Consider the following 15701-nt stretch of genomic DNA (forward strand, 5'->3'; position numbering starts at 1 on the left):
ACTGACTGCAATTTTGCTCAATTATCTGCCTGTACTTACTCACAGCTTCACTACACAGCATCTAATTTGTACATCAACTGCCCCATCCACAACCCTATCACTCTGGTTCCTATCCCCCTGACAAATTAGTTTAAACCCTACTCAACAGCCCCAGCAAACCTGTCTGCAAGGGTATTGGCCCTCTCCAGTTCAGGTGTAACCCATTTTTTTTGTACAGGTCATATCTTCCCCAGAAGTCATCCCAATGATCCAGAAATCTGAAATCCTGCTCCCCGCACCAATTCCTCAATCACACATTCATCTGCCAAATCATCCTTTTCTTACCCTCACTAGTACGTGGCACAGGCAGCAATCCAGACATTACTACCCTGGAGGTCCTACTTTTCAACTTTCTGCCTAACTCCCGGTATTCCCTTCTCAGGACCGCTTCTCTCTTCCTACCCATGTTGTTGGTACTCACACGTACCATGACTGCTGGCTGTTCACCCTCCCCCTTTAGTATGCTGTGGACCCAATCTGAGACATCCACAATCCTGGCACCTGGGATGCAACATACCATCCAGGTCTGCCTTTCATGTCCACAGAACCTGCTTTCTGCTCCTCGAGCTATGGAATCCCCTGTCACTACTACACTCCTCTTCTCCCCCTTCCCCTTTGGAGCCACAGAGCCAGAGACCTGGTCCTGGGCTTTCCCCGGTAGGTCACCCACCCCAACTGTATCCAAAGCGGTATACTTATTATTGAGGTGAAAGCCCACACGGGTACTCTGCAGTAAGTTAAAGCATTGAAATCAGGGATGTACATGAGGGAATGCTGGAGGAATCCCTATATGAATTAAGAGGTAGAGGAGGTTACTATGACAAGAAAAAGGATATTTGAAAATAAGAAAGAAAATTTAATAGTCAAGGTTCTGCTAGACCAAATAGCAGAAAGTGTTTGTACAAATATAAGGAGCAGTGTGGTAGAGGCAGCGGAGAAGGGCAATAAGACACTGCAAATAGTAAATGAATGGGTGAATTAAAATGTAGAAAAATAATTAAATATTTCTCACCTGGAAATGTATCCAGCCATCAACTGAAAGTAACCTTTCACGATGCATCACCTCAATCTCACCACCAAAAAGTAAGATTGGAAAAGGTGAAATCAGGGTTGTCTCTCGCACATAGATCTTGCTGTACTTCACCTTGTATGGAAAACAAAAGTGGAATGATCCATTGGAAAACAAATTTGTCAACAAAACTCAACAATATACATCTAGCTCCTCAACTATGACCATATACTTGACTACTGTATAAAATTATAAGACCATAAGACATAGGAGCAGAATTTGGCCATTCACCCCACTAAGTCTGCTCTGCCATTCTATCATAGCTGATCCGGGATCCCACTCAACCCCATACACCTGCCTTCTCGCCATATCCTTCGGTGCTCTGACCAATCAGGAAGCTATCAATTTTTGCTTTAAATATACCCACAGTCTTGGACTCCACAGCTGTCTGTGGCAGAGTATTCCACAGATTTGCTACTCTCTGGCTAAAAAAAAATCCTCCTTATCTCTGTTCTAAAAGGTCACCCCTCAATTTTGAGGCTGTGCCCTCTAGTTCTGGATGTCCCTACCACAGGAAGCATCCTCTCCATCTCTAATTTATCTCATCTTTTCAGCATTCAGTAGGTTTCAATGAGATCCCCCTGCATTCTTCTAAATTCCATCAAGTATACGTTAACCCCTTCATTCCCGGAATCATCCTTGTGACCTCCTCTGGACCAATTCCAATGACAACACATCCTTTCTGAGATATGGGGCCCAAAACTATCGACAATACTCCAAGTGCAGCTTGACTAGTGTCTGATAAAGGCTCAGCATTACCTCCTTGTTTCTATATTCTATTCCCCTTGTAATGAATGCCTATGTTGCATTTGCCTTCTTCACCACAGACTCAACCTATAAATTAATCTTCAGGTAGTCTTACACGAGGACTCCTACGTCCCTCTGCGCCTCTGATGCTTGAACTTTCTCCCTATTTACATAACAGCCTGCACTATTAATCCTTTTACCAAAATGTATTATCATACATTTCCCACCACTGTATTCCATCTCACTTTTTTTTGCCCATTCTTCCAATTTGTCCAAGTCTTGCTGCAATCACATTTGTTCTACCCCTCCACCTATCTTCGTATCATCCACAAACCTTGGCCCAAAGCCATCAATTCCGTTATACAAATCATTGACAAACAGTGTGAAGAGTAGTGGTCCCAATGCTAACCCCTGAGGCACACTACCAGCCACTGGCAGTCAACCAGAAAAAAAAATCCCTTTATTTCCATTCACTGCCTCCTGCCTGTCAGCCATTCCTCTATCCATGCCAGTACCTTCCCTGTAACACAATAGGATTTTACCTTGTTAAGCAGCCTCATGTGTGGCACCTTATCAAATGCCTTCTGAAAATCCAAGTAAATGACATCCACTGCCTCTCCTTTGTCCACCTTGCTAGTTACTTCCTCAAACTAACAGATTTGTCAGGCAAGATTTCCCTTTACAGAAACCGTGCTGATTGACTTATTTTATCACTAATCTTCAAGCATCCTGAAACCTCATCCTTAATAACAGACTCCCCAACACTTACCCAACCACTGAGGTTATGCTAACTAGCCTATAATTTCCTTTCTTTTGCCTTCCTCCCTTCTTAAAGACTGCAGTGACATTTGCAATTTTTCAGTCCTCCTGAACCATGCCAGAATCAAGTGATTCTTGAAAGATTATTACTAATGCATCTATCTCTTCAGCAACTTTATGTAGTTATTCTGCTTATGAGTGATTTTTATATGCAGAATTGTATGAGACTCCATTTTGTACATAGCATTTATCAAAGAAAGGATATAGCATTTAAGTACAATATTGCCGGAAGTTACAGTACAGATTCATAACAATGAGAGAACAATTTTCTGCGGGATTTCTTAGCTGAAGGTGCAGTTCAATTCACGTAGAAAGCAGTACCTTTAATAATTTAGATAGGGAACATTAATTGGTCAGTTCCACAATAACCAAAAAGTGACTTGATCAGCTACTTTAAAAATTTCTGACATGCCAGCGCTGGAAGGAAAAGAAATCTTGTTCAGTCAAAGAAATCCAGGAAAAGAATGCAACATACAGAGATGGACCATGTGGAAGTCAGAGCATGTTGCAAACTGGCAGCAAAAGTAATGAAATTTAAATCCTGTATGTATGCAGGAAACAGAATCAATGTAGTTCAGAAAAAGAGTTGAGGGAGTGGAGCTTGAGTAGGACTAAAACAAATACTGTTCCACACATCCCACAGTGAGTGCCTAATGCTGCACCTTTTAGGTGACAGAAGTGAAGGAAGCTGAAAAAAAATTCAATGCGAAGATGAGTTCAATCTGGCAAATGAGCTTATTGGAGTGGATTGGATCACTAGTCAGATAAATAGATAGCCCCATAATATGGAGACAGCCCCTTCAGCCCAACTGGTCCATGTCAACCAAGATTCCCAGCTATAGTAGTCCAATTTGCCTGCATTTAGCCCACATTTTCGTATCTTATTCATGTTCCTGTCCAAGTATCTTTTTATGTTGTTAATGTAACTGCTTTAAACACTTCTTCTGGCAGCTCCTTCCATACATTGATCACCCTCTGGATAAAAAAATTGCAACATCCCCTCCACCACCGGGGTTCGTATTAAATCTCTTCCCTCTCTCCTTCAAGGAAGAGCAGATTTTGGATTGAGCTTTACAGGGACTATACACCTATAAGGAAGATGAACTAGTTAGTTCTAGGGAATTTGAAACAGTAGATGGCAGAGGACACCTTAAATGTCATGGACTTATGTGGATAGGATAAAGCTGAGATCTCTTACGATAAGACTGTTTGGGAATCAAAGAGATGAGCAGAAAGGATAGTGAAAATAAAGCAGGGGTTATAACTGCAGGAAAGCAATGAGGTCAGAGGAAAGTGAAGGGTGAGAAAGGCCAGGAGAGATATTGGAATTCAAGATTTTGTTCTGTCTTCTCCTCCAAGAGGACCACAACCTTGTTGTGGTTTGGAGGCTTGCGTGCCTCAATTACCTGGAGAGCTATGTTGGCTGGAGTCAGGGCTTTATACTTCGGCTCTTGGTAGGGTCACCCATGCCAAACAGGTCAAAAGGTAGAGGCCAGACTAAGAGTGGTCCACCAGTCCTCCAGGTTCAGGGGTTCAGCTCATGGCTAACAACAGTGACTGGTAAAACCAAATTGTTATGGAAACAGCAGTGAAGAATCCTTCGACATCTGAGTGTGATGGTATTCTTGAGTTTCCACCAGGAAGTAACAACCAGGCTACTGATATGATGAGGGAGCCCTGAACACTGCCAGAGATGGAGAACGTTCATTGCTGCCCTAAACACCAGTGACGTTATGGGCAGTAAAAAAAAACCTCTTCAGGAAAGAAAACAGAAAAGTGAAAGAAAAGTTGTTGCAACTCTTCTTGCAGATGCATTGGAATATCATATTCTCCAACTTAATACAATTCATTCACTCTGTCCATATCAGGACTATCCATCTTTGTTATATTTGTTTGCGACATTGGCTTATTTTATTTTTCTGCATTAGCACTGCCTGAACTAATATCTGCAACACATCAATATTTCTTCAACACCTTTTGCAACAGATTACACTTCTTTTCACGTGACAAGAAAGTACCAAATACAAGCTGGACAAAATCTTCAAATAATCCTATAAAGATCACACCAAAATGAGTACAAAAACTATTGATCAGTTACCTTTTCCTGGTACAAAATCCAGCCATTGGTCTGAAGATCCCTGTTGATAGATGAAGGATGTGGTTGTGCTTTACCTTGTGCAGTTTCTATGGAACAAATCACCTTGTCAGCGATGTCTACTGATGGAGTATAAATAATCTTCCCAATATTGTCATAGAGTCCTGCTGTTAATACAGCTTTAAGAAGGGGCACTTCCTGATTTGATAAGCTCTGTTTATTGTACTCTGGCAAGGACCCTGAATTGCAGCTTTGATTCTTAGTTCTTCTGGATCTTGGTGACACAAAACCCACTGCCTCCATCAGCTTGATGAGTTCTTGTTTAACATCCTGCAAGGTTATTTTCCAGAAACATATCATGAACAACCATTCTGCTTGTGGGTTTTTTTTTTACAATTATAATTTCATTATAAAAAATATGTGGAACTTAATCCTTTAAATACAAATTATTTTATGCTAAAAGCTCAACATAACTATCCATTCATTCTCTAAACTTCTTTTCATTATAAGAATATGTATAATATTAAACCTTTGGGAAGACATATCAGCACAAAAATCTTGAACGAAAGGCACAAACTACAATATTTATTAAAATAAAAACATAAAATTACAGTGTTTATTAGAATCAAAGTACAGACCTCCATTGTTAGAAGCGCAGTCCTGCTCAAGAAGTGTTTCTTGCAATAAGCCATTTCAGCTCGATATCCATCACTCCGCACATTCTTCCATCTTAGAATTGAAACAAAACATCAAATTTAGATACAATGGAATCACTAATTGAAGTGTGCCTGATGCATATAATTATGTTTAAGAAATCCAGAAACATTTCTTTCAAGTTTAATTAATAACAGACAACACAATGACAAAGGTTGAGGCATACCCTAAATATGCATTGTAAATAGTCAGATGATCTGAATTAGACAATGACATGGCTGCTTTTGCAAGGTTTGCTTCATCTTTTCCATTCACTGGAGTAACAAAGGGAGATTTTTCAGTCATGGCAGCAGCAATGATTGCCTGTAAACAAATCATATGTTTAACTCAGTATTTGACATAAATTATAAACGTTTAGCAGAGATTTTCATTCCCCATGAGGCAGAGTATCTTGAAAACCGCTAGCACTCCTTCACAGAGAGCATTACGTCTACTGTTTCCTGATGTGCACTGTTGCCACATTAACTTGTACCTCTATCATGCATTTTAAAAATAAGCTCCCGGTCCAATGAGAAAATGTATGTCAACCTGAAAAATTCCAGAAGAGTTCACCAAAATCTTAAAACTAATGAAGTTTATTTTATGGGAGGATAAGAAAATAGATAACTTTACATAAAAGTTTTAGTCAGAATTGTATGTACACTTATCAATCAAACGTAGGGAGGATGTATAAGCAATTTTATGTTATTTGACATATCAGCCCAAGTCCAAGTACTGCCCGTTATCTAAAGAGCTGTGAATGGAATGGAAAGAAACAATATACTTTTATGCTAGATGTTGCTCCAACCAATTCAAACTTCTCAGATTCTGACTGCATTTAATTTACTAGGTTTTCTTAATGCCAACCTCAGCACCAATCGGTGCTGATCAATAGTCATCAAGGATATTGGTGAGTACACACCACAAAATTTTCATGAGTTTCTTTTGCTTTCCTTGTGATTGAAAGTAAACTAGCAATTTGGTAACTAATCAAATGGGATTCATCGTTCTTTATTGTTTTCTAACATGAGAGCTATTTATTCACATGATTTAATAAATATAACTACCACCTTGCTGGTTAGTGGTGTGCCAACCTTTAAGCTCTGCAGTTGGGCTGTTAAACCTTTGTTGCATCCAGTGTATTCAGCAGATTACTGCAATCACATGAAGGGAATTAAATTGCCTTAAAAGAAGCTTTTGTGATAGCGGAAATTCTGAGCAGGTTTTGTTGGATTATTTACTCGCACTTCTGTAAATAGCTCATCCTTGTCTTATTTCTGCTATCATTAAGTGTTCATGGGACTTTCTCCATGATCATAATTGTTAACCAATACTACAGCTTTACATGTTTACATGATGCTGGATCCTGCCATGCTCTTCTGCATTCATCATGGAGCCCAGATTCAAATACTCATTTGGCAGAGGTTTAGGCATGGTGATGAGCATATAAGGGTAAATAAATCTACTCTGAATTTAGGTTGCATTACTGATAAATCAGTTTGATTGCTCAGAAACAATACTAAGAGAAAGTGGCTTACAACAACTAAATGGATAATTAACCAAGTTAATGATTCCAGATTTAAAAGGTTCAGCAAATTACTTGTAGCAATTTTATTTTACCTTAGGACATAATGAGCAGAGATTTTTTAAATGCCAAACTACACAAATTGAAATCTTAATTTGTATTTCCACTTTACTTACCACAGGTTCTAAACAGCCAAAAATTGCTCCAAAAATTAACATTTTCCCAATTTTCACATTTACTGGAAGGGCAGCAAGATGTTGCCCTAATGGAGTCAATTCAGGTTTGTTGATTTCACATGCTCCAATTTTCCTCAGCAAGTTCATAGCATTACTAATGACTTGGATTTGTGGTGGATCCAAAGCTCGGGCAAGAAAATCTTCCGGAGATCCATGATTGCATTTCTAAAATACAAAATAAATAAGAAAAATCATAGCACATAGGAAAACGACGTATGGATATCAACCAATTTGACAACAAAAACAGTGTTAACTTCTACTGTCATGGAAATGTCCCTATGCAACTGAAGATATAAGCATTAACAAGAGCAGATGGATCATGAGATGATTCTGTAAGAGACTAAGGTCAAAGGAAATTGCATAAATATATATTTTTTAAAACACGCGTGCAAGAGTTTTACATTTCCAGTTCTTTGAGATTGTAAGCTACACTGGGTCAACAAAAACCTCTTTATTAACAATAACTAACAAATATTTTACCAAAGTAGATGGCTGAAATAAAAACCTTAATGTACTGTTCATAGTTTTCTTTCACTGTTCCAAGCCATTTGAGTTTCAATGAACTCAGTCTGGATTGTTAAGATTAAGAAATTTACAGTAAATTATCTTGATAATAATCTGCCAAGGGAATAATGAATAATACAGCAAGGCAAATCTTCTTCTGATTGATTGCATTTTCTTGTCCCCAAATCAAAAGGCTGATTGAGCCAGAGAGCCTGCTCCTGCTTCACTCAGCCTGATGACTCTCTTCAGGGTTATCACTCCAGATGTACAAAAAACGTCTTGGCAGAATATGGACACTGGAAGAGAAAGCTGCCCAATGACACAAAAGTCAGGCAACTCAGCTCCCAGAGATGTCGTGACGGGAATGATGATTGCAAGAATAGTTATAAGATACCAAATGATATTGATCAGTTGGTACAATAGATAGAACACCAGCAGATGGAACAATCCTGATAATTCTGAGGTGATACATTCTGTGAGGACTAATAAAAGGTAGAACATTCATAATGAATATTGGGCTCTAAGAAGCACAGAGGGACCTCAGTGTACAAATTCAAGGATCCCTAAATATGACAGCACAGGTAGACAAGGTGATGGAGAAGGCCAAGGGATACTTGCTTTCGATAAACAGCAAGAGTGTTATGAAACAACTTCAAATATCATGGGTTGGTGGACAATTAGAGTACTGTGTACAGTTCTGGTCACCCTACACAAAGGAACTGTCATGGTCTGGTCCATGAAGTCCATATTCTGGTTCACGGTCCGGTCCATCGACCCTTGCTCCAGGTTTTCCTATCTACGCTGTTTCTGTCCTTGTTGAGCTAATTGAGGTAGCTGATGCTAGTTGGGGCTGGCTGCATAAATATCTCCAGAGACCAGGGCGTGGTTGCTGGATTGTTCTTGCCCTTACTCCTTGTATCCCTTCCCCTGCCTTCTGTTTCCTCGCCTGAAGCCTTGCCTTGTCTTGCTGGTAACTCTCGTCTCACCTGAAGTTCTGTCTCGTCTTGCTTTGCCAGAAGCCCTGCCTTGTATTGCCGGTAACTCTCGCCTCACCTGAAGTTCTCGTCTTGCCTTGCTTTGCCAGTAGCCTTGCCTTGTCTTGCTGTCTGGTCCTGGAGCCACCCTGTACCTAGCTCCTTTCCTGTCCCTTGCCTCCACCCAGGTAAGCCAGGCCGTCTTGCCGTTACCTGGGGTTGGTTCTGTCCCTTCCTGTCCTTGCCTCCGCCCAGGTAAGCCAGGCCGTCTTGCCGTTACCTGGGGTTGGTTCTGTCCCTTCCCTCTGTCGGGTGGTGATCCGCGCCCTGCCCAGGAGGAGCCTGCAAAGCCTCGCCTCGTCTCTTGCCTAGCCTCGAGCCTGTAGACTCCAGCCTCTAGCCAAGCCAAGTCTCTAGCCTTGAGCCTCTTGCCAAGCCAAGCCTCTAGCCAAGCCAAGCCTCTAGCCTCGAGCCTCTTGCCAAGCCAAGCCTCTAGCCTCGAGCCTCTTGCCAAGCCTCTAGCCTCGAGCCTCTTGCCAAGCCTCTAGCCTCGAGCCTCTTGCCAAGCCTCTAGCCTCGAGCCTCTTGCCAAGCCTCTAGCCTCGAGCCTCTTGCCAAGCCTCTAGCCTCTTGCCAAGCCTCTAGCCTCGAGCTTCTTGCCAAGCCAAGTCTCTAGCCTCTAGCTTCTAGCCTGAAGACTCCAGCCTCGTCCTACCTGCCTGCCAAGCCTCGTCCTTGCCTAGTTCTGAGGTCCGAGCCAGAGGCAAGACCCAGGTACTGGGTCCTTGTCCAGTCTCTGGCTCGGAGTCCAAGCCCCGGCTCCTAGCTCTCTTGTTCAGTCCTGTCCAGGTTCCTGGTTTTCCTGTCCATGTCCTTGCCATCACCCTGTATCCTAGTCCTGTCCCTAGTACTTGAATGTCTGTGTCTTGCACTTGGGTCTGTTCCCAGCCATGCCCTTATGACAGGAACAATGTTAATGCCCTGAAGCAGGTACAGAAGAGATTCACTAGGATGCTGCCTGGGATTGAGTATTAGAGTTATGAGAAAATACTGGATAGACTAGCTTTGTTTTCATTGAAATAGTGAGCTGACAAAATCTAACAGAAGTATATACAACTGTGACAGATTAGATACGTTACATAGTAGGAGACTTTTCCCAATAACATAGATGTCAATAGCTGGAGGCCATAGGTTTAGGATAGGGGTAAGGGAAAGGGATGAGAGGTTCAGAGGGAATCTGAGAAAGAATTTTTTCCTTGTAGGAGGTGGTCAGAATCTGGAATGTACTGCCTTGAGTGGCTGGTGGAGTCAATACTCTCAAACTACTCTTATAATGAAGTATCTAGACACGTATATGAATTATCAAAGGCTTGGATAATGGATGGTAAATTGAATGAGTTTTGATAGGAACTCAATAATCGCCTGGAAAAGATGAGCTGATGGGCCTATTTCTGTGTTGTATGACACTATCACTAGTAAGTATTCAGAAAGTCAGCATTCAATGAACCAATCCCCCAAATCATACTAATAGCAAGTACTGCAATTAAGATGGTAACCAGCTGCAAGTGGTTTGGATGTTCAGGCCCCAATGGATAATCCTGGCGATGCTGGACAATGTTTCACACTGTCTGCATGCCACCTTGGCTGAACAGAGGAGCATTTTCATAATAGACAAAGACAAATGCACTGCTCCAAAGAGCACTATAAAAGGTCATTCTTACCCTCGGCCATTAGTATAACGCGACAACCTGTAGCTGGGGAAGTGTTAGACTTATTTTTTATTCTTTCTTTCCTCTCTTCTAATATTTGTATATCTGTGCACTTATAATGCTGCTGTGACACTGTAATTTCTTTTGAGATCAATAAAGTATCTATCTACTTTGATTAATTTAACTTTAAAAACTGTACCCCTGGGCTAGAATTGAGGCAGCACAGTGGCATGATTTGTACAGTTGCTGTCTCAATTCCAGTGATTCAGGTTCAGTCCTGGCCTCCTATGCTGTCTTTGGAGATATCTGCATGTTTTCTTTATGAGTGAATGGGGTTTCTCTGGATTTTCCAGTTTCCCTCTGAATCATATCAAATCAATTGCAAGAATGTAGTAAGCTCACATGCTTTTTGTCTCAGCGGACCCATTTGGTCACTCCTGTACTATAAGTTGCCTAGTGTGTACTGCGGCTAACATGACTCAGTAAAAATGTTTAATCCTACTACTCCATTGTTGTTCTTGCTCCGCACATACCCAACACCACTCACATTCCCATTAGTACTGACACATCATTTAACACTGTTGCTTCCTCTATTACTTTAAACCATATTAATAATTAAATGAGAACACCATAATAAACACATCAGAATGTAGATTTGCACTAGAGAATAACATATTACATCAGCATATAATAGATTTAAATATTTTTTGGAAATAGTCATTGAATATATTAATATTCAATGACACACAACGATGCCCTAACGGGCAATCTTAGCATCATTTAAAGTCTGAAATTCGAAGTAAACATTACCATGATATGAAGGCAAAGCTCTTCCAAGGGTACTCGTAAGATTTCTGGGACAGAGTAATCTATGAAACTGTCATACCTAGATAAATAAAGCAAATTACATTATTTCTTTAAAATAAGGGCCCCATTTGAAAATAACCATTCATAATGGAAATATAATAGCAAAAATTACAAGGTTTCAAAGCAAACCTTTCTACACAATTCAAAGTTTTTTTTAAAGTGTAAATAAGCACTCGCAAATGAGACTAGCTTAGGTGGGGCATCCTGGATGGCATGGACTAGGTGGGCTGAAGGGCCTGTTCCTGTGCGTTATAATTCTAAATAAGTGTCCATTGCCTTAAAAAAATGAAGAAATAAAATTTAAAAATATTTGCCAATTTACTAACACTAATTCTGTGCAACAAAACACATTTGTCAGACTTTAGAAAAGTTATACGAACAAGCAAACCCAAAACATTGTTTAAAATGCAATAAATTTAATGGTTGACTTGGTTTTTGATCTACTAATTTAACAAAACTATAAACACATTCTTACGCATGCAACTGCTTCATTCTCAGCTAATATTGTGAGCCTGCCAGTTCCTGAATGAGTTGTTCAACCCAAGGGTCAACTTCCAAAATATGTGTACGAGGTGCTCTGGGAATACTTCACTGAATACAACACCCATAATGTAACAGTCTCACTCTATTAACTGGAATATTTTGAACATGAATAATGGCGATCAGTAATTGAATCTACAGGTCCTTCCAGGTTATAGCAGGACCTGTGGACTGTTGAACCCGGAAAACTTGATGCCTTGAAAATAATATGTGACATGATAAGCAAATGAAGTACGTATTTCTATGCACAAGGATTTAATATATATTTATAGAGTTAATGTACGTTATGGTTGCATTGAAGTGTTGCTGAACAAGTCACTAACAGTCTCAAAGACAAGCCTCCACTTCTAATATTACATAACCCTCCAAGTAAAACCTCTTAAATACTCCAGTAAAAGGGAGATAGATTTGTTTATCACAGGTTTAATATGGGCTTCTTGTCATCTTCTGATCTATACCACTGGCCTTGTAATGCTTTTTCCCCCCCTTCCCAATAAATATTCTGCTGCTGTTTGCCCACTTGCTCTGTATCATTATTATAGAAGACAAGTTACTTTGCTAAAATATCACATTTCAAAAGATAGAATAGAAAACTCTCATTGAAGCAATCGCAGACAATAATGTCACTCTTTCAGATTTTCTGAGTATTCACCTTGCTTTTGTGTACAAACGAAAACAGAATCCCTCTCGGACACGACCAGCTCGACCCTGTCTCTGAAGTGCATTGGCTTTGCTGATAAATGTCTCCACCAATGAGCTCATTTGGCTACTTTCACGATACCTACAAATAACATAAGCTAGATCATCATGTAGTCTACAAACTTACAAGATGTTGAAAAAAATCTGTATTAGCAAATAATATTTCATTCAGATGTTACAAAACAGATTTAATGACAAAAATTGTTAGTTATATGCAGTAGTATAGATTTATAATAGTAACTAAAATATTTTAAGTATCATTCAGTTACAAAATCAGAAAAACAGCTGCAATATATATATAGCAATTAAGAGAATTCAGACTACATAATACATTCTAAACAAACCTGTTTTCTTTAGTCTTTCCAGCATCAATGACAAAGACAACATCAGGAATTGTGATTCCTGTTTCTGCAATATTTGTTGCCAAAACAATCTGAAAAATTACACAATTAAATAATTAGGTGCAAAGAATTCCAATCTTTCCTGCTTTAGGTTTTAATCGATACCACCATACCGCTCTCATTATTTGTGATGAAAAAATCTTAACTGGCCATGATAGCATATTATTTATTCCATACAATTTTACAATGCAGAAAAAAGATGACCCATAACTCTAATTGTATGCAACAATTCCATTCCTGCTTTATCATTCATCCCGGCTATGTTATGTGTTACAGGTGGAAAAACGGTTACTTTTATTTCAACATTATTTCAAACTGATGAACAAAAAACAAAGCAAATAATATTTTGTAGCCAATGATCAGCAAAAGAAACAGGGTTGCCTTTCATCCTTCTGGTTTCAATTGCCAATGAAGCCTTTAGAGTTATTGGATAATGATTGTGATTAATTAGTTCTATTCTGTGGAGTGACCATTGTCACACACAGGACTGAATCAGCTTTGCATAAGAAAATGTATCTGGAGCACTTATGAGAAAGCCCTAGGAAGAGGGCATTGCCGCTAATGAATATGGTGAGAATCGTGAATATAAAAAGTGTCAATGGGGGGGGGGGGGGGGGGAGAATTCTTGAGCAAGACAAATCACAATATTATAAAGTTTATTAGTAATGGAGAAGAGCAATGAAAAATCTAAAGTACAACTTCTACGTTCAGAGAGCCACTTAATGAGAGGACAAGTGATCTACCCAAGATAGAATGGAACCAAGGATTGATAGAAATAAACTGTAATGGAACAATGACTGACCATTATGGAAAATGTACTTCATTTCTGACTCCTTGCATTGAGAAGGACACCGAATGAGGAAACTAACAGAATACATGATACGTGCCAATTGATATTTTTCTCCCCATACAAGAACCAGATCAAGTACATTGAGAGTGGAAGAGAAGGAAAAAAAAGTAATAGGGAATATGAATGTAGAATAAAAACCGATATAAAAATGGAAACCAAAATTTTTCTCCCAGAATGGAAAGAATACGGCAGTGTGGGTCACATTAGAATTAAAGAAGATAATACTTGCTTCAAGATGGATGGCAAGGTACAGGTCGACCTTCACTAATCCAGCACCATTGGGACCTGAGGAGTGCCGGATTATCGAAGGAACCGGATTACAGGTAGTCAGATTAGTGAAAGTCGACCGTATAAGCATTCTGTATGAGCTTTTACTCAAAAAAGCTGCTGAGAAAATATCATTTGTGTGGAGATGATAAGGATGATGAATGGACTGGAAAGGCTGATAATGCCTCAGCCTGTGATATAACCTTAGGGTTGATTAACCTTCAAAATTAGGGTTTGATATAACTTTCCAATCATCACTAGATATAGGGGAGTGCCAAACAATTGTAAAGCAGCAAACCTGACATCTCATTCAAGAAAGGATGCAATGACACTCCTGGAAATTACAGGGTACTCAATTTAATAAGAACTATAGATAAAGTTTTAGAAACAATAATCAAGGGAAAAATTAACAAGCACTTGAAGAAGTTTGAATTAGTTAAGGTGAGGCAGCACAAATCTGTAAAAGCAGAATGTGTTAAATTGAATTTAAAAAAAATTATTTAGGCATACAGCATAGTAACATGACCTTCTGGCCCAATAAGCCTCTGCCACCCAATTACCCCCATGTGACCAATTAACCTACTAACCTGTATGTCTTTGGAATGTGGGAGGAAACCAGGGAAAACACACTCAGTTTCAAGGAGATAATTCCTTACAGACAGAGGATGAATTCAATACGGATTGCTGGAGCTGTAATAGTGTTATGCTAACCATTACACTACCACACCACCCTGAACTTTAAGACTGGTAAACTAAATGGGACAGGACTCGAACCTGCATTCCTCTGATAACTCTGCATCAGACACCGAAGTTTGATGCTCTATCCATCAGACCTTACAGTTTCATTCTTAACTGAATTTATTTTGATAATAGACAAAAAAGTTGCTGAAAGTAATATAGTGGGTGTTGTCTTTGGTGGTTTTAAGAAAGCCTTTGATAACATACCATGTAAAGGATTGGTTAACAAAATTGAGGCTCACGTATTTTGAAGATGTGGTGAGCAATTAAAATTGTACCAATCATCCACAACAAAGCGCAAGTTAGCCCAATAGAATTAGCCCAACTGTTGTTGGATTAAAATAATTAAGAGTGAATATAGGCAAGTTTGCAGAATTTAGGAAGATAACCAACCATGCCATTTTTTCCAGTCTTATTCTTCACATATTTACAGAAACATTTATCAGATCTTACACAAGCATACTCCATCCTCCCCTCTTAATCAAACTTTTTCTTCTGCTCTGTGTAATCCAAACTGCTTCTAAACTTCTGACTTAATGCTTTCCTGACAATTTCATGTGCCTTATCTCTGAATATAATTCTATCCCAAATTTCCTTTGTAAGCCATAGCTGAGTCCTTTTCCCATTCAAAAAGTCATCAGGGAATGAATAATTGTTTTAATTCATGTAACATATTCGTGGACTTGATGTTAAATTGGAGAATATGTAGAGCAAAAGAAGCTGGGAGTTGATTTCATAGATGTGAATAAGGTTTAGGTAGTGTCAACAAAGAAAACTCTTAAATCCTAAAAGCTGATGGTATGGGACTAAGGGACACAGATTCAAGATTCTGCACAAAAGAACTTACTTATGCAGAGATTAGCAATGAGATGGAACTCACTACCTGCAAGTGGTGGAAGCAGAGATAATCAGTGATCTTAAAAGAGCAT

General features: G+C 39.4%; 1 protein-coding gene across 5 annotated transcripts in view; it reads right to left on the minus strand.

The window, feature by feature from the left end:
- dhx29 (DEAH (Asp-Glu-Ala-His) box polypeptide 29) overlaps nucleotides 1-15701 on the minus strand; it is an 87550-nt gene that overhangs the window by 30861 nt on the left and 40988 nt on the right. For 4 of the 5 annotated variants that reach the window (XR_011885340.1, XM_072252516.1, XM_072252517.1 and 1 more), the window contains 8 exons: nucleotides 12861-12949; nucleotides 12470-12598; nucleotides 11221-11296; nucleotides 7164-7388; nucleotides 5650-5786; nucleotides 5408-5498; nucleotides 4773-5099; nucleotides 1052-1183 (listed from right to left, as the gene is read on the minus strand). Coding sequence is in view for 4 of the 5 variants with exons in the window: in XM_072252516.1 (XP_072108617.1) it covers nucleotides 1052-1183; nucleotides 4773-5099; nucleotides 5408-5498; nucleotides 5650-5786; nucleotides 7164-7388; nucleotides 11221-11296; nucleotides 12470-12598; nucleotides 12861-12949 (1206 nt within the window). In the remaining variant the exon portion in view is untranslated. Of the gene's footprint in view, nucleotides 1-1051; nucleotides 1184-4772; nucleotides 5100-5407; nucleotides 5499-5649; nucleotides 5787-7163; nucleotides 7389-11220; nucleotides 11297-12469; nucleotides 12599-12860; nucleotides 12950-15701 lie in introns of those variants that run through there. The other variant, XM_072252519.1, reaches the window with a different exon arrangement.

This window comes from Mobula birostris, chromosome 3, assembly GCF_030028105.1.
Source record: "Mobula birostris isolate sMobBir1 chromosome 3, sMobBir1.hap1, whole genome shotgun sequence".
NCBI classification, from domain to species: Eukaryota; Metazoa; Chordata; class Chondrichthyes; order Myliobatiformes; family Myliobatidae; genus Mobula; species Mobula birostris.